This window comes from Electrophorus electricus, chromosome 14 (assembly GCF_041902795.1).
Source record: "Electrophorus electricus isolate QZ-2024a chromosome 14, ASM4190279v1, whole genome shotgun sequence".
NCBI lineage: Eukaryota > Metazoa > Chordata > Actinopteri > Gymnotiformes > Gymnotidae > Electrophorus > Electrophorus electricus.
The window spans coordinates 12,134,070-12,158,649 of record NC_137510.1 but is presented as its reverse complement, the minus strand read 5'-3'; the positions used below and the strand labels follow the sequence as shown (position 1 = coordinate 12,158,649).

Below are 24,580 nucleotides of genomic sequence, written 5' to 3'. Positions count from 1 at the left end.
ATATATCTATATATATATATATATATATATATATATATATACACACACACACACACACACACACACACACACACACACACACACACACACACACTCCAAACACTCCAGAAGTAAAATCATATCTAGCCCTGAGACAGGGCACAGCTCCTAATTAAAGATAATTGATTCAGTGGGAACTGTGCTAATCTAATACATAACGGGGAATCCGAGAGAGGGGTTTGGAGTAGGTCTTGGCACTGGAGCAGGGTGCAACACAAACTTACTTGTCTCAGGGATGAGCGAGTCCAGACCCTGGGGGTCCCGGAGAGCCTCGCCCCCACACGGAGTGCCCTCCTTCAGCCCATTCTCCTGGGCAGGGCCAGCTGCCGGCTGGGCTGCCAAGGAACCACTAGAGGGAGCCCCACTCCCCTCAACTGTCTCCTGTTCCCCCTCAGCCTAGAAACACATAGCAGTGTGTCAATACAAAAGATGCCGATGAAATGGCAATGGATATGCCCTGGCAGTGGTGGGATGGGTTGAGGTAATGGTTGAGCATAAATGTTTGAAGTGCTGTTCATGGCTAATGCCATGCCTCAATGATGATGCACATGAGAAAAAAAAGGAAAACCCCCAAAACAAATAAAGCAAAATAAATAAAAATTTATATTATATATATATATATATATATATATATATAAATAAAACCAAATATAACCCACAATATTTAAATGAGAAAACTTAACATGCACATGGAATCAGCCAGTTCTGAATGAAATTAAGTGTTTTTGTGATTACCCTCCATTTGTGAGTGCAGACCACGTCAATTAAAGGTATGAGACACAATCTCAATGTGCAATGCAACAATTCGATAACTGAACTTTACCGGAGTTTTTAAATGGTGTTATGATACGATGCGGGAAAAATTCCTCTCATTGATATACAATCACAATGTGCTTAGAGATATACCAAACATATTTTAATTTTAGGTCAGCAGCAAACAAACATTAAGCTCTGCTTGAATGCAAATCACAACATGGTTAATATGGAGATACCATTTGAATAATTCTCAGTACTTTTATTATATGGATAGATGTACACTGGATATACCCCATTGAGATTTGATGTGATTGTGGAACTGGAGGAAGTGAAGAACCCAAAATGAGGCTGACATACTGGGCAGTTAAATCTTTCAGAAGAACTCTCATATCATACCTTACATTTGGAAAAAAAAAAGGTTTAACTTGTTTTACAGTAAATTATGGAAGTGACATCAAATGTAAAATATGCCACTAATCTTATCCCCATTATTATTATATTACTATTGTTAATAGTTATTATTCATTTCTACTATGATATACAATACCTGGAATTATAAAATAAATAAATAATGCTTCATGCAACATTCCAACATTTTGCCACCTCAGGCTACAAGTAACATATGAAACAAATCATTAGATTTTATCATTATGATGCCCTGGTCAATGGGCATCTGTTTTGTTCTGTTTTAAGGACTGAAAGTACAATATGATGTTTAAAGGTGATTGTGTGGATGAATATGTGCAGATGGACAGCACAGCCATGGAAATTTTCATGCAGAAATGAATGGCTATAGGCTGAGGGGAAAGGTGACATCACAACCAATAAAATAGGCTGACAGGTTCTTTCTGAATGCACCCAAGAGATTAAAGTCTTGCTCCTGAATTTCAGTCCTGGAAGGCCACAACCTCACACATTTAGAGTTTTCCCTACTTTAAGACACTTGATTAATCACGTTAAGGCTTTTATCATCAGAATCAGCGAATATATTAACCTGTGCAGCATAGTGAGCCAGCTGGACTACACCTGGATAAATGAAATGAAATGGTAAGGAAAGATGAGTGCTTTAAGACACTCCTTCTTTGATCTCAAGTGAACAGAGTTTCCCTTAATTTTCCACCCTAGACTTTTCCTTTCAAAAACTACAAAAAACCACTACGAGCTATCTTTGGTTCTCAGCTGCTATACAACAACCACCCGGAAGATGCCCATGTCAATCTTTGTGGGCAAATCCTAAAGACAGTTAGAGAGATTAAAGGTCATCAGATTCAGTAAATAGACAACTTAAAAAAAACAGCAGCAAACAAACAAACAAAAAATACCAGAATGAAGAACTTAAAGTGGATCTTGAATTATAAGGGTATCAAAACATGAAAACAGAACCAGGAAATAAATGATGAAACAATACAATTTTCATATTCACATGTTTTAAAGATGACTTCATAGAACAGACAGAAATTGTGTATGGCCTTTTAACAGGAAAGGGACGTGATAAATGATGCACTGTTCAATAATATTGCAAGACAATACAACACTTTACCTCATAATTACCACTGAGTTTATTTACCTAGTTACTGTTCTTTTAATTTTCTTTTTCTCCATTTTTGGTTTTGCAGAACATCTCATAATAATACAACAGTGCTTAGAACTGGTGACTGGGGCCCCAAGGAATTTTTATCACTTCATCCAGGTGTTCATGGAACAATCCTTGAACTTATTTAGCAATGTGTATCTTTATCATCTTAGGATATTCCAAATATTCTGTATCCACATAACATGACAACAGACATTCAACTACTGGGAAGACATCTTTTGGCATTCTCCACACAGTGTGATGTAGGGAAAAACACAAAAGACAACACATAAGACTAATACTTTTTCCATTGTGCAGGGGTCCAGGTTGCAGGTTCTTTACACCAGGTTGCTAGCACTAGATACAAGCAATTTCCCAGCAATAAATAAATTCCAGTAAATTCCAGTTTGTATACAGTTTGACACCAAAATGTTGATTCAGTGCTATGTTTTTTGAGGCTGGATTTTTGTTCTGTTTAGCGTCTTGCTGTTTCAGATTTCTTTAAAAATTGTCACTTTGATATTTGAGTTATCTGACCCCCTTTATAATTGACATATACTGTTAATTTTCATTTAAATTAATTTGTATAAGTGTAATTGTAAATTAGTTACTTCAAAGTACTTTTTGATGTGGGGCTATCATTATTTTATGCACCCTCTGAGTGTAGAGGACCTTAAAACTTCATATTTAATTTGCATATAGTATAGTTTCAGCAAGATATTCAATTAAAAAAAAAGATCTAGCTACAGTTACAGGGATTATTAATAAGTTAACAGCCAAAATGTACATACTTTCATTTAGTTATAACACAGACTTATGAAGTATAAAAAGGGATCTGAAAGATTAGGAATCTAATAAAAGTAATTGTGTAAATGAAACTGTAGGGAAAATGGTTATGAAAAGTACAATGTTTTCTTTCCCCCAAACTCACCTTAACATTCCCCCCACCAGGTGCATGGCTGACGTTGTCCAAAGAACCCACCTTGGGCTGGGCTTTCTCTTTGAAGTTCACCTTATGAGACTCAATCTTTATATCTCCACCTCCTACAAGAAACATTAAAACCACAGTAACATCCAACAGTTCCTGCATTCTTCTGCTTTCATCTAACCCAAAGTGCAACTTGGTAAGGCATGTGAGGTATAGAACCTGAGGTGTGAGGTACAGGACCTAAGCCATCTTTGGCCTTACCTGGTTTGTGCTTAATGTTGATCTTTGAGCCACATTTTGAGGTCACTTTACTGACGTCAACCTTCTTACTGTGAATGTGGACCTGTGAACATATCAAATAGGCTCCTATAAAAATGTTAAAAGTGTTTTACTGTTTTATACTAGTGATGCAGGAGCTCATCGAACATCTGTTGCTTTGTTTGTACCAAAAAAATCCACAGGCAGTGCAGGAAATTCAACGCATGCCACTCAATGGAATACACATAAGATTCAAAAGATACAAAAGGGAAGCTGAATAATTGATATAGCTTAGACAAATTATTTAGTATGAATATGTTAACTACTGGCAGTACTATTTAACAGTGGTCACTGGTACACTGGAAGGGAATTACCGTCTAAAAAGGAGGGCTCAAGAGAATAAAGTAGTAGCGGTAGCCATGAAGAGAAATTAAAATTCAAACTGCTGTTAGTGAATAGTAAAGGTTTGATCTTCAGCAAATCTGATCTGAGAAGGTTTGATCTTCAGCAAAATGAAGTTTAATAAAAGCAAGGCTTCGCCCACTAATAGCACTATTACACCCTATGCTTCACTCTAAATGAATTTATTCACAAATAAAACTGGAATTTAATGCTGCTTCACCCTGTTCTGAAAAGAAGCACCGAGGTCTTTGATAAAAAGACTGCTCTGGCCTGATTTTGCTGATAGCGGTTTTTCACATGCAGTACTTACGTTCCCTCCACCAGGGACATGCTTCATATTGTCCTTAGAACCCAAGCGAGATGTAACATGGCTGTAGTCCACCTTTTTGGAGACTATCTGAACCTATAACACAGCATGGCAGGCAGAGAGCAGAAGGACACCAGGGATCACCAGGTCAGAGGAAGACAGGACAAAGAGGGAAAGCTGAAGCATCTAGAAGCTCAAGCAGACTCCTTGATAGGTACTACTCTGTTTACAACTGGTTAGGCACTTTAATGGACTAGAAACTACAGTTAACTGGCATGTATGTGCCATGCTATGTTTAAAATAGCATTTCTAGTTAGGAACAACAAAATGACATCAGTAAATAAAAGCCCTTTTCCACTGTAAAGAGAAGCCTTTGTGGTATTAATATCATGGGGAAATGAGGCTAAATGCTCGAGTATGTCCAGAAAAGTGAATCTGAATGCACAGTTATATATTTATTGCCAGTAAGCAAAGGATATAAAATCAATATAAACGACATCATAAATAGATATATTGTCATACACTGGACATAAAACAGAACATTTGGACTCATTATTGTTGAAAAGAACAAAATAAATTGGTTTCACATGCATCAAAGTTAGATTAAACTATTGTGGTTCAAAGCCCCAATCATTAATTCCTGAAAGAGCACTAGTGCACCCCAGTGACTGAGATATAGGAACAGATCATGTGGCCAAATCCTGGTCCACAGAGTACAAGGTTTTGTAGGAAATCTTTGTGTATGAATGATTTTATTGCCAGCTATGTTCCGTTTTAGTATTTTGATTACTGATTATATTGCCAGATATGTTCTCTTTTAGTATTTTGATTGCAGTGAAGCATGGCCTTCAGATGACAAATCATATCTACTGAACAGTGATCACATATATTCAGCCATACTGATTTCTGGGCAAAACTTGAAAGGGTAATCAAAAGAAAAATAAATGCACGCAGGTGCCGAGCAGGTCTTGCCATGCATCTTTAATATTTCTAGAAATGATGATCCAAACACTAGAAATTCCTGGGACATGCCAGTCTCATGAATGGGCAGGTGCCCAGTCCAGATAAAGCTACCCCCAGAAGCTGGCAACTACTGCCTTTTTTCTCCCTCCATATTTATTGTTTTGGCATAAGCAACTAAACAGAGCATATGACGATGCAATGCAGTTTCACCCTAGAGCTGAATATTTGTGCAAGTTAATTCTAAAGACAAATGACAAGCCAACTACTTCCTGTAATTCAAGACACTTGCATTTATATATGCAGTTTCTGTACATTAAATCACACAAGGTTTTGAATGGACGTTTTTAGCATAATGATCTGCATTTTCGGTGTGCACAATACACATTTCATACCTGTCAAAAGAACTAAATGCTGCAATGCCTACAAATAAACTAGCTTCAAAAGCACCCTAGCTGTTTTTACCATATCTGGTAATGTTACATTTTAGCACCATAAGGAAGAAAGATGAGTAATGTTGTGTAATGTTTTGCAACTATGGTCAAAATAATAAATCCCCACATTACATAAATTAGTCAGAATTTAAAAATAATATATTCTTCCTATGTGATTGCACCTGTTTGGCTGTTTGGTTCAAAAATAAATGAAAAAAAGGGTCAGGATTCACAAAACAAGAATTCATACACATCATTATTTCAATTCAGTCCTGCCCAGAAGAAGCATCAGGATTCACTTACAGATGATTTTGAGCTCCTCAGATCCATGAAAATTCTGACTGGGGCGTCAGCATACGAGAGATGCTTACCAAACTGACATTTTGATTTAGTTTCTAGGCTAAACTATAAAATAGGGAGAATACACTTGTGAACATGCACATTCACAGAAGTATGCCCACCCAACACACACGCACACACATGCCTAGAGTGTCAGCATGTCAGTCAAGTGTAAGTGCCAAGTTTCTGTGGGATTATTATATCATTACAACATTGAAATTATCTTGAGTGATAGGCAAATAAGATGCAAGAAGAGTGAAACATGACAGGGACATACAGAGACAGTAGTTCAGTTAGTGTAAGCTCCAGGACAAAGCTCAGCATTGTCATTCTACAGTTTAGCCACGACATCCAGTGTCATAATAATTCATAATGCATAATGATTCTGTGCTCAGCCAATAATATGTATACAATCATTTCCCAACTTTTTAAAAAAACCTACCTAGCAGCTACAATCTGTGTCCACTTTACTAGATGCAACAACTTCACTATATAGGTGACATTTCCTTTAGAATCAACTATAAACATTTTACTATACTCGTAGCCAAAAGTTTTGCGACTGACAAATTTTGGTTTTCACAAAGTTTACTGCCTCGGTATTTTTTTTAGATCCTTTTGTCAGATATTAATAGCATATAGTGAAGTACAATTCTAAGCATTTTATAAGTTGTTTTTTTTTTTTAAACCTTTTTATTGACAAATACCTCCAGTTTAAGCAAAGCCTTAATATTTGCAGTGTTGACCCTTCTTTTTAAGACTTATGCAATTTGCCTTGGCATGCTGGATATCAGCTTCTGGGCAAAATCTTGACTGATGGCAACCCATTCTTGCCTAATCAGTGCTTGGAATTGATCACAGTTTCTGTGTTTTTGTTTGTCCACCCTCTTTTTGAGGATTGACCACAGGTTCTCAGTGGGATTGAGATCTGGGAAGTTTCCTGTCCATGGACCAAACCTTTCAATGTTTTGTTCACCGAGCCACTTGGTTATCACTTTTGCCTTGTGACATGGTGCTCCGTCATGCTAGAAAAAGCATTGTTCATCACCAAATTGCTCCTGGATTGTTGGAAGAAGTTGCTCTTGGAGGATGTTTTGATACTATTCCTTATTCATGGAAGTGTTATGCAAAATATTGAGCAAACCCACTCCCTTGGATGTGAAGCAACCCTATATATGAACGGTTTCAGGATACCTCACTGTTGGCATGACAGGACTCATGGTAGTGTTCATCTTTTCTTCTCCGGACAATCATTTGTCCAGATGTCCCAAACAGCCTGAAGGGGGCTTCATCAGAGTAAATAACTTTACCCCAGTCCTCTGCAGTCCAATCCTATACTTCCTATAGAATGTCAGTCTGCCCTTGATGTTTTTCTTGGAGAGAAGTGGCTTCTTTGCTGCCCTTATTGACACCAAGTCATCCTGTAAAATTCTTTGCCTCACTGTGTGTACAGATGCACTGACACCTGCCTTCTGCCATTCCTGAGCAAGTTCTGCACTGGTGGTGTCCTGATCCCATAGCTGCATCCTCTTTAGGAGATGGACCTGGTGCTTGCTTGACTTTCTTGGGTGCTTGACTTTCTTGGGTACTTTCAAGCACCACCACCCTTTTAAAGCAACCAGACTGCTCTTATAATCAGCATGACAGAGAGATATCAGATGCCTTGTCTTCGTTAACATGAGCTAACGAGACGATCACTGAAATGATGTTAGCAGGCCATTTTGTGGCAGGGCTGGAATGCAGTGGCTGGAATGCAGTAATTTTTGTGAGTGAGTTAATTTTCTTGGCAAGGAATCACTTTGCAATTAATTGCAATTCATCTGATCACTCTGCACAATCTAGAGTTAATGCAAATTGGCCCCATAAAAACTGAAGCAGCAAAATTTTTGAAAACCAAATTTTGTGCTAGTCTCAAAACTTTTAAAAATTTAGTTTTCAAATCTCTTGAAAGATTAATACATCTCAGAGTCCCTAGATTATAATGTCATTATAATGTTAAAGTGTCAATGTCATCTAGTGCTAGCTGTCTCGATAATCTACATTTGAAACTTAAGAAGAGTAGGAGGCTGCATTTTGTTTTTAGGTACCAAAGATATGGAACACATTACCAATAAACATTCATCAATCAAGAAAAAAACACCTAAAAAGATTATATTACTTTGATATTAATTTTTGTTATGTTTTTGTTTTATATATATATATATATATATATATTTGTGTGTGTGTGTGTGTGTGTATATTGCACATTAGAACTATTATTATATTCACATTTTTTATATTTGTCTTCCTTATTTCTTGATTACCTTTCTCTTCATGCTTGTTTATATTTTGTACTGTAAAGTTTATTATTATTATTATTGTTTCAGCCACATTCCATCGTCATCATCATCATCACTCCACCATTCATCATTGGTCAGTCTTTGTCTACAGTATCAATGCTGTTTGAACATTATTTGGGTCTTGCAGTGACAATGACCGGGTGGTGTACGTTTGCAAAGCGTTTATGGGTGAAAATGCATAAGGCATAACAAAATTTTCATGTTTGTGGGCAATGTTTCTTTAGCAGACAAGCTTTCAGACAGGCCTCATATAGAGAATTTCTCGTAGCCATAACTAAACAAAGATAGGGGTTAAACCTAAAAAGTGTTAAAATCATCCTATATTTCTGTATATTAGATTATTAACAGACAGATCCAGTTAACAAATACAAAAAGAACATTGTCTTACATGTTTTATGAATGCAAAGGATTTGTTTTATAAAAAAAGACTAAAGTATGATTCATTTATGGTGGTATTAAAGACTAAAAAAATTTATTTGAATCATTTGAAATCAAAGGAAAGAGTCCAACAACTTCCGTACCACATTTTAACTGTGGATAGAGTATGTGTGTGCAGAAGGCATGAAAAACAGTACTAAGGAAACCAAGCAGGAGCAGAGAAAAGCAGGAGGAGAGGAAAAGGAAGAGAGGACAGAGAGAGAGAGAGAGGTAGACTGACTGAAAGACAGATAGAGAGAGAGAGAGAGAGAGAGAGAGAGAAATAAGAAAAGTCACAGGCAGAAACAAGTAGAGACCAAAGAGACTAAGGAGAAGATAAGAGCAGACAGCTGGAATGGGGTGTAGGTGATGGGATGAACTCACTTTGCCCTGGCTGGTCTCCTTGGAGACGGAGCCCTGAGCCAGAGTGTCTGTCCTGCTTTGAGAAAGAGTGACCTAGAGAGACAACCCCAAATCCCCCTGGGTCAGACAGCCACACCAGAACATTTATTCCTTTAACACTAGTCTACCAAATGGTAAAAATGGGAAAAGAATAAAACAACCATCATAGAGAGCATGTAAGAGAAATGTGGTTTGCTCTCATGTTGCTTAGTAGAATTCAGCAGATCTCTCCTCCATCCTAATCACAAAGCCATGCACCTTACTGCTTCATATGACATGCTGTGAAGTAAGAGATTAATTATACAGCTGTACTGTATGAATCAAAATGAATCATGCCCTCATAGAACACTGTGTTGGTATTACCAATGACAGAAGACATTTCTTTGGCAAACGGTAAAGGTGGCAAACAATGTCTAGTTAGGTCCAAGGAGGAAATTCAGCCAGGAAAAAGATTAATGGGAAGAAAGATAAGAATATGAAATGGTAGAATGGCATTCCAGGTGGAAAAAGGTGATATTAGGGTACAAACACTGATTATTTTCAGGTTAAACGTGCGCTTATAGTGAGAACAATCTATTAGACTTAATGAGAAGTGCAACAAGAAAGTAAAGGTACAGATTAATGTTTTACAATGACTAGGTAAGGATAGTTGGAGGAACAGCCACAATTGGGCCATGCATTACAACAAATCACTGTTTTGCTTTTTACAAAAACAAGATTTGTCATTAGGAGAAGAAAGATTTGCATGACTAGAAGTTTATTTTTTGGAACTCTACAGAACATATGAAAAAAAAAGACTGATGTAAGAAAACAATTATTTTGTGTATCACAGCACTTATGAATATGTATTATGGGTGTGTACTGTCACATTTATATTTTTTTACTTGTATAAGTCTGCTAATATGTTCCAGTGCCATCCTGTTGCCAAAAGCATCATAACATGGATCATTATAAAATGGAAGCAAAAGTATCTCTTGGAACTCAAATTCAAATTTGGAGACAGTCTTAACTTTTCAAATGTTTTAGGAAACTGGGTGCTGTTTAGGTTTTAATAAATCATCTGGCATCAGACAGAAACAACTTGACATTTCAAAATCAATTAGTATTTGTGATTATCTTGTTTTGCCTGACTCACCTGGTTTTCTAACTATAAAAAAGCAAGTGCCTCCATATAATAAAAAGCATGTAATTCTTAAAAGGACAAGAACCAGGCCGAATACTACCATGTGTGATGCTGACATCAAATCTACGAGCTGCATCCTCCTACCTTGCCTCCTCCAGGCTGGTGTTTGATGTTGTCTGTGGATCCAATCTTGGAGCGCACATTTTTAATATCAGGGCCTGTGGCAGTTGCAGGCCGAGGGTTGGTCCGGGTGGTGGTGCTGGTTGTAGTAGCGGTGGAACTAGCTCTGGGGGCACGTGGCACAGGGGGCTTTCTCTCTGGCACCATGGTGGTTGAGGTGCTAGTGGAGGTGACAGACTTAGTGGTACGGGGGCGAGGTGTGGTGTTGCCAGTAAAGGCGGAGGGTTTTGGAGTTGTAGTTTTGGACCTGGTTAACTCTGTATTAGAGGTGAAAGAAAAGATAGAAAGTAAGTGAAGATGAGTAACCGTGAAGATTTACATTAGTTATAATGCAGTGTAGGCTGAGGAGAATATACTATTGTTCAGTAGCATATCAATATTTTATTATGATTTATCTAATACAGAGCCCCCAACCTTTTTTTTCCCTAAATGCCTGAGCCACTATACCTTGGCCACATCATACCTGCAGTTTTCGGCTTCTTCTCTTCACCCACTTTGTTCTCAGTTTTTGTTGTTGCTAGATATAGAAAAATAGATATTTCAGTTATAACTCTTTGAATAATATGAAGTTCAAGTTTTATTGTCAGTTTTTAAGGATGCACAACTCAATATTTACAAGTGCCAGCATCATGAACAATTATCAATATGCTACATGATATTCATGATCAATGTGCCAAATGTAGCAATGTTGATTTGGGTACACCTAGTTTATCCATCTTATTTATAATGGCCTCTTTTATTGGCACTATTTTAGTCCTCATTTTGAAAGACAACAGCCCCAGACAAGTATATACCAAATCAGAATGAGATGTAACCTTTTGTTATCTTTGTAGATGGATGATTCCAAGATCAAGAATATATCTACACCTTTAATGTCTGAATCTATGAAACACTGTATAGTCATTAGAGCAATCTGTTAATAAATAATCTACTTGTGGACCATGTGGAGTCTACCTGGCTCTTCAAGCCCTGAACACTACTTCCCTGATTTACATTTACAAGTCCACCCTGTTAGCTGTTTACTAGACAAAATCTGAAGGCAGGCACTCCCTGTGAGTGATAAGGGAGTGCATGTGTGTGGCAAACTCACCAAGAGAGCGGCGTGCGTTGGGGACAGGGGCGCTGGCTGTGGTGCGGGAGGTGAGTGATGTACGGCTGGTTGTGGCGGGTTTGCTTGACGTAGCAGACGTACCGTTTTTAGGGGTCGCGGACCGGGCCAGAGCAGTGGTGGCCCTTGGCACTGGGGGGCGACTCTCTGCAGTCATCTGAAAGAGATGTAAACACAACACAGCTATGCTGGAGGAACTTAGGACAAGTGAGGAGGCACATTTAACCCATATTGTAAACAACAATGAGGAACCGCAAGTGCTCCTCTATGTCATCTGTAAGAGCAGGCACAGCATCGTGTTAGTGCCACCAGAGTCATGGGCTCCATTCCCAGGGAGCACACGTACAGTCATACTGATAAATATGTAAGTTGCTCTGATTTAAAATATCTGCCGAATGTTGAAAATATAAGTGTACTAAACTATGAATCCAGACATCAATAATGCTCAATTTTTCATCAGCAATTGTTGTTCCATAGATGATGACCACAGTTTTGAAAAGGGTTCCAATGACACTATAGAGGTTGCTAGAGGTGACATTTGCTTCATTACACCAAATGTATAATAATAGGTAATAATAATTTTGTATTTATTAACGATAGAAAAGGTGTCCATATCACCTTTAAGCCAAAAGTCTATTTCCATTAACTCTGTTTATTATATATTACTGGTGTACCACAGTGGTATATAATGACCAGAAATTGCCTTGTTGGAAAATGGGCCCCCTTGCCTTATTTGTTTATCCTAGTCTTGGCTTTTTTCTAGATATGTTCTAGATAAATCAACACCAACACTCAGTAAATGCTCTGCCTGCACCCTATGATTTAATTCCCAGCCATCAAAACTGCATGGGAAGACCCATCAGAGAAATAAGTATACTACAACACCCAAACAGCTATCAGACTTGACAAGAGAATACTCAATGTAACTGGAGATTTTATCTCTAGTTACTCTGTTTAAATCTACTCTTTTACTAACCCTTCCTATGGGAGATGGAGGCCATCCATTCAGAAAGAATAATACACTAAGGAGAGTCACGATTTAGCAAGTCCCTGTGGCTAAATATTCTTGTTTAAATAAAAACAAACAAAAACTCTTGCAGCCTTGGAGTTTGAGGGTCCTGCATAGTATCTTAGCTACTTTCCATGACTGCACACTTCTTGATGGAGACCTTGGATGTGTGTGTGTGTGTGTGTGTGTGTGTGTGTGTGTGTGTGTGTGTGTGTGTGTGTGTGTGTGTGTGTCTTTTTTATTTATATTTATATATATATATATATATATATATATATATATATATAAATAAAAAAAACACAGACACACACACACACACACACACACACACCAAGTGCACAGCATAAATACAATGTGGTGTAGCAGGCGTTCGATGTGGTCGAGCATTGACACCATCACAGATGGATCACAGAGACGGCATCCATGTAAGCAGGTTTTGCATTATGTCTGGACCAAAAGTTCAGGGTTGTTTCTGGGTTTCAGAAGTGGGAAGCTTCCCATCCCCATAGCAGGGCAAAGGGACTCACCTTAGGCTTAACCTCGTTGGGTGCTGAGGTTGTGGTAGAGGGCCGGCTGGCAGCCGAAGCAGGCCGCTTAGTGCCAGCCGGGGGTGCAGATGCCTTGTGCATGGGTGCTTTTTTGCTGAGTGTGGCAGAGGAGGTGGTTGTGGAGGTAGGGGTTGGGGTCGGGGTTGGACGCTTGGGAGCAGCTGCAGCATTAGATACCGTGCTTGGCCGGGGCTTGGCCAAGCTAGGTTTGGTTGCCCCGGCAACAGGCTGCATGGATGGATGGACAGACCCAACAAATGGAGAGCAAACGAGTAACGAAAGAATAAAAGGACAAATGATAACAGGGCAGGATACCAGCAGAAGAAGCAGCACTAAATATGAAACACATACTCAATCATTAGATTGACTAGCACTATAATATTTAATATTCAGGCTGTTTTGTAACACAAGTAAGCAAAGAAGAAGGACATAGGACAAGAGAAGACAGACAGAGCTTCTGTTTACTTGATGCATGAAATGAAATATATAATGTATGCATAATAAAGCTGATGTCATTTCCTATTGATTTCTGTGTGAGTTGTGTGTATACATGCTCATGCGCTTCTCTCTGTATGTGTGTGTGTGTGTGTGTGTGTGTGTGTGTGTGTGTGTGTGTGTGTAATAACATACAAAAAACCCCTACATTGGCATTACCAGCAGAGAAAGAGAATAAGGATAAAAGTATCTAACTTACCTTGGTTTTCTTCTCTGGACTGGGCAGGTCTTTCCCTGGTGTAGCGCAGACACCATTGGTTGTCACAGGCCTAGCTGCTGTTTTTTTGGCCTTCTCAGTTTTGTCCTCCTTCTGCCCTTTGGTAGTTGTGTCTTTTTTCTCCTGCTTGTCTGGTTCCTTGCATGTCTTTACATCCATTTTTAGGGTCTCATCTAGGCCTAACTCCATTTGATTCTTGACTGTGTTCTGTTCTACTGTCTCTTGTTCAACTTTGCCAGTTTCTTGTTTCTGATCAAGCTTATCTTTCTCAGGTTTTTCTTTCTCTGCTTTGTCATCTGCCTCCTGATCAAGTTTTTCTTTTTCACCTTTGTCCTTGCCTGGTTTGCAATCTAACTCCTCTTTCTCAGGTTTGATGGTTTCTGCCTTCTGCTCTACCTTCTCCACCTTCTCTTCTTTGTCCATCTTTGAAGGCTGATCCATTTCAACTCCAATAGCCTTTAGTTCTGGCATCTTCTCAACCTTTTCAGATCTTTCAACCTTTTCACTGAAAGCTGTTTGTTCTGGTTTATCCTTGCTTTCTATTTTTTCAAGTTGCTCAGCTGTGGCTGCTTTATCTGACTTTTGAACTATGTCTGTCTTTTCAAATTGGCTCACCTTGTCAAATGCATTAATATCTATTTTTTCTTTTTTGTCTAATATGATAGTCTTTTCTTCTTTGCCCAGTTTGGTTGTCTGATCAATCTTCTCAGTCTTCTCAATCTTGTCCATCTTCTGTACTTCACCTATCTGGTCAAACACGTCAGATTTCTGGATGTTCTCAATTTTTTCCAGCTCTGGCTTGTTTTGCTCCATTTTAACTGCGTGGAAGAGGGAACAAACTTAAAAATTCTATTTTCTAGAATATGAGTAAGCTCCTGCCTCATTCAATTTTCCAATTAGCAATTTTTAAAATGATATTAACATAAAAGCCAAAACTGTTTATTCCATATCCTTCAAGTACAACAACTTGCAAAATGATACAGCAAACCTTGCTGAGAGTGAATAACCTTTTATAATAGATGTACTAGATAAGAAAATTAAACAGATAATCAGGTTATAAAACACTTGTCACTTATCAACTACATGTACAAGTAGATTTTTCTTTCCTAAATGAACAAAAATCTCCAATGATGTAAATGATCTTTGATGTCAGAACAACTCCATACACTTTGCCTGTTGCTTAACTAATGAATATAATTGAGTAGTAACAGGAAGCCAAAAAGTTTCATAATGTTGCAATACATGCTGTATTTCATAAATCAAAGCAACAATTGAAAAATGCTGATGGATAAAAAAAGTTTAAAACCTAAAATAAACACATACAAAGTTAAAGTAAGTAAATACTGGATTCCTTTAATAATACGAAAGCTCAATCAGTGTGCAAAAGCAATGAGTTTACGCCAGATTAGGCCACATTGCAGAGAATAGGATGGTTTGGTCAAAGTCTTAAAAACAAACAAGCTGTCTTTGGCCAAGGTCTCGGTGAAGAACAACATTTTTGTGTTGATCCAGGACAAATGTTCTCATTCATATCAGACTTTAATTTCATTTACAAAACACACCAAAACTGACTTCCAGTCAGCACAAATGGGAAACATCACTGACTGTTTCAGTTTCATATGCTACAGTACTTAACCTGCCAGAAAAATATTATGAAGCATATTATATGAAGTACTGCCATGAACAAGGACTGCTAGAGACTGCTCTAAGTATGATATACAGCCACTAATGTTATGTCTCAAGCTCTGACCCCCAAAGCTTAATCTATAAACCACGACAGTAATACCTGAAACACACACGAACACAAATCGACAGCTCCATGAAGCCATTCTTTATGGCTCACATGCTGCTGATGATAATACTACATAATTGAGATAAGTGAACATTCAATAAAAATGCAAGCTGAATATATATATATATATATATATATATATATATATATATATATATAAATAAAAATACAGACAAAAATGATCTGACCTATAATGCCCAGAATCCTGATGCAGTAGGCATTGTGGTAAACAATGACTCTGCATTTTGCAAATCCTTTTTAGGGAATCTGGTTAGAAACAAGATTCACTGCCTGTCTGTCTTTTACTTAACAAAGTACTTTACTCTCTTTTTGTGAACAGAGAAATTAAAGACTAATTTCTTTGTTTAATAACGACAAGGCTGCTGTATAATTGTGTATAATTTTCAAATTAGGGATGTGAATGCAGTTAAAAATAAAGCGCAGGAAACAGTTGCAGTTTCTCGAAGGTATCGTTAACAAGTATTAAAACATGAAAGCAAAAAACGGGAGTTGTGGAAACAATGGAATCTACATGAAACGTTGAATGTAACTGCCATCTCAGTAGATCACACTGATGGAACTGTTGTGAGAAAGAGCAATGTAGGTGCCTTTAACACTGAAAGTGGTTAGTAATCGCATATAAGGATTGCACTGTTAAACCACAGATGTTATTAGATTTAAAAATCACAGGTATGCTGTTCATGGTCACATGAGACATTCAATAAAGAGGTCCAAAAAGATTCAGCTACGTTTCTGAGGTACTGACATTTGCTCAACAGCAAGCAGCTCTAAATCAAAAGCCTAGTTTACGTGTAAAGAATAAAATGAACTACACGTTTTTTCTTCCAAAAAAGAGAACCTGACTTCTTTGAAGGTTTGTATAGATATGGATTTATGTCCAAAATACTAACACTTTACTCATCTACATGCTCAGTTAAAATCTTTAGTAGAAAGTAATTCTTCAAAGCCATGACATCTAGACTATGCTCGGTATGATTCAGTAATTGAAATACATCTTAAAATCTTATAAAGAACATTAGATTTTCTTATTATGCTGTGACTCAAACCAGATGGAGTAAATCAAAAAGGCCTGGCAAATATATATATATATATATATATATATATATATATATATATATCAATCATCTTTCACCATCTGGAAAAAAGCTCTTTTAAGAAAATGTATTTATTTCTTAAGACACATGCATGTTTCATCCCAGAACCTTTATGCAACATTCAAATTGAGAACTATTAAACTGTTAAAGTTCTAGGCCCATAGTTTGCTGACAAGAACTGCTTTTTAAAATGGGCTGCTTCCTGGTACATGTCAATAAAAGTGCTTCCCTATTTTAGAAGGCTTCCCACAAATGTAGCCTCTGTTATCTTTCACATGATTAGCTCATTCAATGAACTGATACTGCTAGATATGCAGCAACTAATTGATGAAAACATTTGGCAACACTTGGTTACTACTGGTGTTGTCAATGTCTTCACCTAGATATTGCAGCCCAACAATGAAACATGTAAGGAAGACAGTTGGCAGCTGAAGTTGATTGATTCTATTTTCTATCTTAACAAGACCAATCAAGAATTGACAACTGTTTGACCAGAATTCACTATGGTAACAATAAAGGTTTTCAAATATCAACACTAATACTGTATGTCCTGATATATGTACAACTACAAATCTCCCTCAGCTTAGTGCCTGTCCAACAGCATCTGTGCCACTGCTCTAGAAATTTCTGATTGGGGCTTTACGCATAAGGTGTCAGATAATTACTATACCATCTATCCCAGCTCAGTGCTTTTGTGCTGTCCATTGTTCTTCACCTGTTTAATTGACAGCATATGATGTACAAAAGAAGTACAAAAGAAGCAGCACATTTTTTATTAGTTTTCGGTAAATTCAACATCAGCTAAACCACATCTTTTAGAGGGCAAGATTCAGTGTTAGCTAAGCAGAGATAGCAATATATAACTGTGTCGTCGCTAGAGTATGATGGGTGTTTCATTGTTGTGCTTACATAGTAAAGAAAAATACATACTGATTAACTGTGGAACAAATGTTGGCTTCACTCCAGACAACAAAGAGTTTTGTACATGTGCATTCACAGAATTTAGTCTAGCTTATAGCACAATGGCAACCACTGAAGCAGTGCCATAGACAAGCAGTGCCTCTAGACAAGCCAAGCTCTGGGAATTGTGGTTTTGGTTTAATTTTTTAATAGCAGGCATGATGAGAATAGTAATTGCATGCTCTTCTAGAACTCCTGCTGTTGTCATCGTTATTTTTGCTAATATGTGAACGACTGTGTTGCAATAGAGAAAAAAAAAAAAACCCTGCCAGATTCAAGTCCAAATTGAGACTTGAAACACAAATCAATAAAGTAAGTTGGAGTTGCTTTCTGAAATCTTGATTCACTGAAAGAAAATATAAAAGTATAAAAAAGTAAAAAAATTATGCAGGCTCTTCCAAAATAATCTGTCTCTTTCAACTGCACCCATTTGTAGCCAAGTATTTCAGACATGCTCTATAAGAGCTAAAACTGGCTAGGAATGGCAAACATAAAATTAACACTTCAGTATTATACTACAAATAATATTTAGTGTATTCCTTCTTTTTTAAAACAAATCCCCCTTTTCAGTATCAGCCAAGCTGGCAACAATGAATGAAGAGCCAAATCTGACAGGTATACACCGATAGTGATGATTCATATTCACACATGCTGCAGTTAGAGTGCTCAGTCCTCACTCACTGACCTTGCAGAACAGGAGGAAAAAAACAAGCTGCTGCAAATAAGCTCTCCAGTACATTTGCTACTATTCCACTGCACATGATACAAAGGGACTGTCCTGAACATGGTGATATCACATCATGACAAGAGGTGGGGACATTTATAAGGCAAACAAACAGAATCTGAGAAATGTGCAGACAGAGTGCAGAGGCGGAGGTGGGGGGGATGGGGGGGGGGGTGATGGAAAAGGATTTGGCAGAGTGGCGTGATGCCGCTGTGCCGTAAGCTCGGCTGAAGCACGCAGAGAGACGCCATGAGACCGTCTGGCTCGAGACTCTAAACTGCTGTTAGGCCAACCTATTAGCATAATCTAGCAGTGTGACTCATGTTCTATAACCCCAGTGTCATTCACCAGTTGCTAATGTGCAATGAAACTTTTGCTCATATGCAACGATACATGTATTCACACACACACATGCAGACATATGTGCACCTGCAGACATGTGCACACACACACCAACACAGGCGCACAGACAAACACACAAGCACATACAAACGCCAAGGTACGCTCACAGACTGCCAGGTATATATTAGGCAATAAGAAAAAATTCTAAATATTCATTTCAAAAAGCCAACAATCCTTTTGTTTGCTGCTGTTAAACTCAATGTTTACCTAAACCTGGATTAGGTATTGCTACTTAAAATGCCATCATCCACTATCAATACATGCCCTAAAAATATGTAAAAAAAAGATAACATGTTTATCATTATCCCTTCATGCAGTGCATTTCATTTACAGCCTAAACAATAAGATGGTGTAAGCTTGTGATACTGGTAACATCACCTACCCTCAGGTACAATGAATGAATCAGTGGTGCGATCAGTACCACCAGGGGAGCCATTCAAAGCTCGAAGAGCAAGGTCTGGCACCGGCAACAGCACACCTTGGTCCTTGTCTACAATTGAACCTTCCGGAACATTCTCCATGGGTGAGCGTGGGAAGCCTCCATTGCGCTTAAGCGGTGGGAAGGGGGAGAGGTGAAGGGGGCCATCAGAGTCAGGCTGCAGGTCAGTGCGTGTGGCCCCGTAGCCATATAGGCTTGGTGGAGGAGTCGGGGGCTGATCGTCAGCCACGGTGAGGGAGCGCTTCATGGCAGCAGAGTGAGGCCGGCGTGGCCCACCTCCCGAGGAGGTGAACTCGTCCAGCACACCACCGCCGGGGTACTTGTCCGGGAGCTCTAGACTGGCTGGCACAGAGAGGTGTGAACACTCGGACATGGCTCTCCTCATGGCCTTGCGCTGCTGCTCAGCCCGGCCCATGAAGCACGGCGCCAGGTCCTCCGCTTCTCCCTCGCTGTCCTCGGATGAGCCCTCGGCCCTCTGTCTGCTGCCAGGACCTCCGCCCTCGAGGTAACTGTCATTAATGATGCCTATGACACAGTAGTTAGGGGGTGTCTGAGGGGGGTTCGCTTTGGGTTCAGTCTCTGGCCTGAGGGAAGAGGTCCATCCTCCTCCACTGTCTGGATTCGTAGACTCTAGAGAAGAAGAGACATCTGTATGCTGGGCAGGTGATCCTGTTACTCCCACTACTGAAGGAAGAGTCATTCCACTGTTACCTGTACATCCCAAAGGTGCTGTGTATTTCCCAGGGGATGCAGGTGAGGGAGATGAAGACAGAGGGCTGTCTGGGCTATCACCTGCACTGCCTAGTGACATGCTTCCAGGAATCACCCCTCTTCCAGGCACCTTCAGCTCATACTCCACGCCTGCCCCTGCTGGAGGGTCAAAGAAACACAACTTGTCTTCATCTGTCAGTCCTGGAGCTCTCGGAGCACCTGCGAAGCTCCTTGGCGTTGCCATGTCACCATGCTGCCAATCCCATCCCTGGGGTTCAGGGGGTGTGGACATGGAAGGAACCTTGCACAGTTCACTGTACTCCGGGAATGGAGATGCAGGCTGCTGGTTGGAGAGAGAGGACATTCTTTTCCTCCTCTCAGTGTCACTATCTGCTCCTTATCTGATCTTCTTTGTCTTCTCTTATTGTTTCCTTTTCTTCCTCTTTATTACAAAAAAAAAAAAAAATGTGGAATTCTCTCTTCTGGTTGCGATTTGGCCGGCAGTGGTTGGCAGTGTGTGACGCTATTGCTCTCCCTGTCTCTGCACTCCACAATTGAGCAAGAAGCTGTGAGACTGAGACTGAGCTTAACGCGCTGCTCTCTCTTCCTCACTCTGACACACATTCACTCACCCTCCCTCCCTGCCTCCTCATCTGACAGCCATTTCCTTGGCTCAGGCCATGTGAGTCCTTCTGTGAGAGCTTATTTGCTGCTAGAGAAAAATGACTCCCTCCCGTTCAGATGAGCCCGCCCCCTTTGCCTCACTGGTTTCCTCCACGTTGTCCACTTTACACCCCTCCCCAACCCCCCGCATCTTTCTTCCCTCTTCTCTTCCACTCCCTCCAAATTCTGAAAAACCACCACCTTTCCTTAAGCATCCTGCTTTGGGTGTAATCAGAGAGTACATGTAGCTAATGACTTTTGCCCAAGGGAGACTTACGTGACATATAACCAGAGCAAGTGCTCACAGGCTCACAACATGGAAATTGCTGCACCAGTCTACTCACACTGCCTGATTTTAGACCAAATATTCACAGCTTCGCATTCATGTCAGTGTAATATCATTCTCTGTTTCAACGCATTGTAATGTCCTACTTTAGACATCCAGTATATTTTCACTCTCATTCTGTTCCACCTTCATCTATCCACTACACGTTCTCAGGCTACCTGCTGGGGGCTCCCTCCATCACTACCCTGAAGTCCCACCACAACCCTAAATATGATAATGCTATTTTAATGCTATATATTGCTCCCTTAACAGTGATGTGTGTGTGTGTGTATGTGTGTGTGTGTGTGTGTGTAAGCAAGCATGCCTAAGCTAAAGCAACTCTCAGTGGAATGGCACACTACTGTCATGCTAGACAGGGGGAAAACTAGAAGATGAACAGGGAGGGAGAAAAACAAAACTGGAAGCATGCCAGATTTGGTGGAAAATGGTGCCCCTTGACAAAGCTGAACTGTAGCCTATAGTCTATGATCTCAACACATAGGTGGCCTGTGTCTAAACTCACAGTGGGTAACTTGGTGGACAGCACAGCAGATGCCTAACCACCATAAACTCTGACAAAACACAACAGTGAAATAATCTTGAAAAACAACAAGAACTTTACCCCGTGTGTACTACATTCTCAAAAAATGGGAACATTGGGACCAAAAAAATCTTTCTTTTTTTTTTAAGTCTAACCCAATCCTTGTATTTTATGTTTATGTTTAACATGATAATATATAAGTATTCATGTAAAATGTGTTTTCAGAACAAAGTAACCAAAACAACAGAAAAAAAAGACACATAAATCCTATATTGTAAAAACACATTCTGACAAGAGACTGAGGCTGACTGTAAAAAAAAACATTTCAAGACTCTCATTCATGAAGACACCTTTGGCACCAAGTACCAATCACCTGCATGCTGACAGACTGACAAAGACACAGAGCAGCACAAAGAATGAAAGCAAATCAAAAAGATGAGATTTTACTTGCTGTCTCAAGGTCAATTCAAGAGCAAACACCCACTGTCTGTAGGCATTCAGCTAGCATATCCTCTTAATCTAGCTCACAAAAGGTTGACAGTCACATTCACAACTTGTGGTTGTTTTTTCCCCCCAAATCCACTTTTTCCTCACCATTTTTTTTATTTAGCAAGTTGAAACTATTAAAAAAAAATCATTCATTTTTCCATTCATGATGAGTATTATAAAATTATTACTGCATTAAATCTGACTTCTTCATGCACATGTCTACATTACCTTCAGCATTTGCACAACATGAACAGCAAGCCAATGAGTGGCTGGCATACTTGTGGCTGCAGTACTATTAAGCCTGGCACCACAGGGCCAGTGTTCCAGGGGCATCAGATGTGTGTCGCTTATTCTAAAGAGTGCTGCCTTAGGCCCTTAGAGACATCTAATGTCATTCTCCAGCAATGACCCCACTCACCTGGCAATTAAAATTATTAGGGCTTACTGCATAAGCACAATAAATAAATAAAAATAAATAAACACACACACAGGAAAATAAAATGGCTGCCTGTGTCTGTATTTTGTCTGTGAGCCCAAAATGTGGAACACTGTACTCTAGCCAGTCTATAGATTGTCCAGAATTAAAAAAAAAAAGAAAAAAAAAAGAAAAGTTGTAGCTCATATTGAAAAATTAAGTTACAAGTCAGTGGCAATTAAAAACACTAAGCTTACCTGGATATGTCTACTATATGTATGTGGTTCAATTCACTGCAGTAAACTATTAATAGGATATACTATATTTAGGTGAATTCAGAAGAGAGGATGTCTTAACTGAAGAGCAAAAGAAATCTCATTCCCTGATCCTCAAAGCTGTGTGGAGTCGTTGGCATAGCTACGGCATTAATCATAGTGACGGTAGCAGCACAGGTGACTACATGGAAAAATGAGTTGGAACGCTAATACAGAGAAGACAAAGCAGTTGAGGGCAGGAGGGACTTAAACTGGCTGCCGCGTTTCTATGTTTAGCTCAATAACCCACCTCCCCCAGGCCCTCTAGTGAACAGCAATTGTTTCCTTGGTAGCCCCGTTTCCTTAAGTCTCCAAAGCAACTGCCTCCCATTACCATGGCAACAGGAGCCTTGTCACCGTGACGGCTGCTGGTGGGGGAGTGGGTGCATGGGGCCATTTGCACTCACAGACATATTGATCTCAGGAACAGGGTGGATGAGTAAGGGGATGACGACTGTGCAAGAGGAAGGAGTGGTAGAAGACAGGAAACAGACGCAAACAACTGAACTGAACAGATAAAATTAGACTTCTGTCATTTAGAATCTTTTTATTTGCATTTATATTTAACAGAACGGCCAAATGTCTGAAACTCATGCCTGGTGAATTCTAAAAGGAGAAAGAATGAGCGCAGATAAGCAAGTGCTGGCAGTGGGCACTTAAGGTGCAAACTGAGGCAGAAACAGATTTCTGAAGTGGAAATATGGAGCCATGGGCTCTTCTGTTAAATCAGACTGGACATACATCCAGTGAAATCAATTTTGTTTCTAAACTTTACAATTAGAGACCTATGTGACTTGACACAGTCATGATTATTGCTACCTTTGAATGTTCATATACTTTATATATGTGCTAAAATACAAGAGATTCACCTCTACAGTCAACCTCCTGTAATTATGATTTAAAAGTGGCACAGAAATGTTTAAAACAGTAAAAGAGCCCCATCAGTATATTATTATTGTCATACATGGTGATCAACAGAAATGTTTTAATAGCCTGGAGCAAACCACCAACCTCAGCTGACCTGGCAACAACATAACCCAGGGCAAAAACTGGCAATGACAGGGCTGTACTGACAGATTTTAGAGCAATTGCAATTAAATATGTATGAGCTACAAGTGTGTAGAACAGTCAGTTAAAAATAAGATTTATTTCCATTTGGGACATGCACACCCCATGTGCAACAGCCCTGCCTGTTGCACCCAATGCCTAAAATGGTTTTAAAGGAACATTCTACCCAGTGTCCCAAATCCAAATTAATTTCTCACTAAAATGATGATTTGGAAAAATCAAGTTCACAGTAGTATGATTCAACAAAGCTCCCAGCATGGGCATTTCCTTATCCTGTACTTGGAAAATTGAGTGGATTTTTCTGAATGTATAAGTGCATACTCAGAAATGCAGACTGATGTATATACACTATTAAGCCTTCATAGTAGAATGAGAACCTTCCCGGGTGCAGTTAGGTTCCTCATGCCAGTGGCTTGCTCACAAAGGTTATGCAACATTGTCGGAGATCCTGGGTGTCTCGGATTAGCATTCATATGACGCAGTGATTTGTGTTATTACAATTATGGATTCAATTTATTCATTTTGAGGGGAATGCTTCTTTGGTTAGACATTTAGGTTAAACGGGATTATTTGGGCAGAATATCAAATGTGAGTAAATAATCCCAGAATAAAACCTGTACTTTCCCTGGAATAAAGATGATTGTTCAACTAATGTAACTTAGTTAAAGAGTTTGAATAAACTGTGGAATTCATTGTGATTTAATTGTCCATACTACATGCCTTTTGACTGCACTGCTTAGAGAATTATCTTAAGCATCAGTACAGAGTGAATGTTTCTGAAAAATAATCCC

General features: G+C 39.1%; 1 protein-coding gene across 13 annotated transcripts in view; it reads right to left on the bottom strand.

Moving 5' to 3' along the window:
* LOC113572988 (uncharacterized) overlaps nt 1–24,580 on the bottom strand; it is a 65,180-nt gene that overhangs the window by 1,152 nt on the left and 39,448 nt on the right. For 6 of the 13 annotated variants that reach the window (XM_081696969.1, XM_081696968.1, XM_081696967.1 and 3 more), the window contains 11 exons: nt 19,207–20,133; nt 13,814–14,649; nt 13,099–13,347; nt 11,545–11,719; nt 10,918–10,971; nt 10,419–10,711; nt 9,134–9,205; nt 4,267–4,359; nt 3,558–3,639; nt 3,300–3,412; nt 264–435 (listed from right to left, as the gene is read on the bottom strand). In XM_081696969.1, the coding sequence (XP_081553095.1) occupies nt 264–435; nt 3,300–3,412; nt 3,558–3,639; nt 4,267–4,359; nt 9,134–9,205; nt 10,419–10,711; nt 10,918–10,971; nt 11,545–11,719; nt 13,099–13,347; nt 13,814–14,649; nt 19,207–20,133 (3,066 nt within the window). The remainder of the gene's footprint in view (nt 1–263; nt 436–3,299; nt 3,413–3,557; nt 3,640–4,266; nt 4,360–9,133; nt 9,206–10,418; nt 10,712–10,917; nt 10,972–11,544; nt 11,720–13,098; nt 13,348–13,813; nt 14,650–19,206; nt 20,134–24,580) is intronic. The other 7 variants (XM_081696972.1, XM_081696975.1, XM_081696974.1 and 4 more) reach the window with 7 other exon arrangements.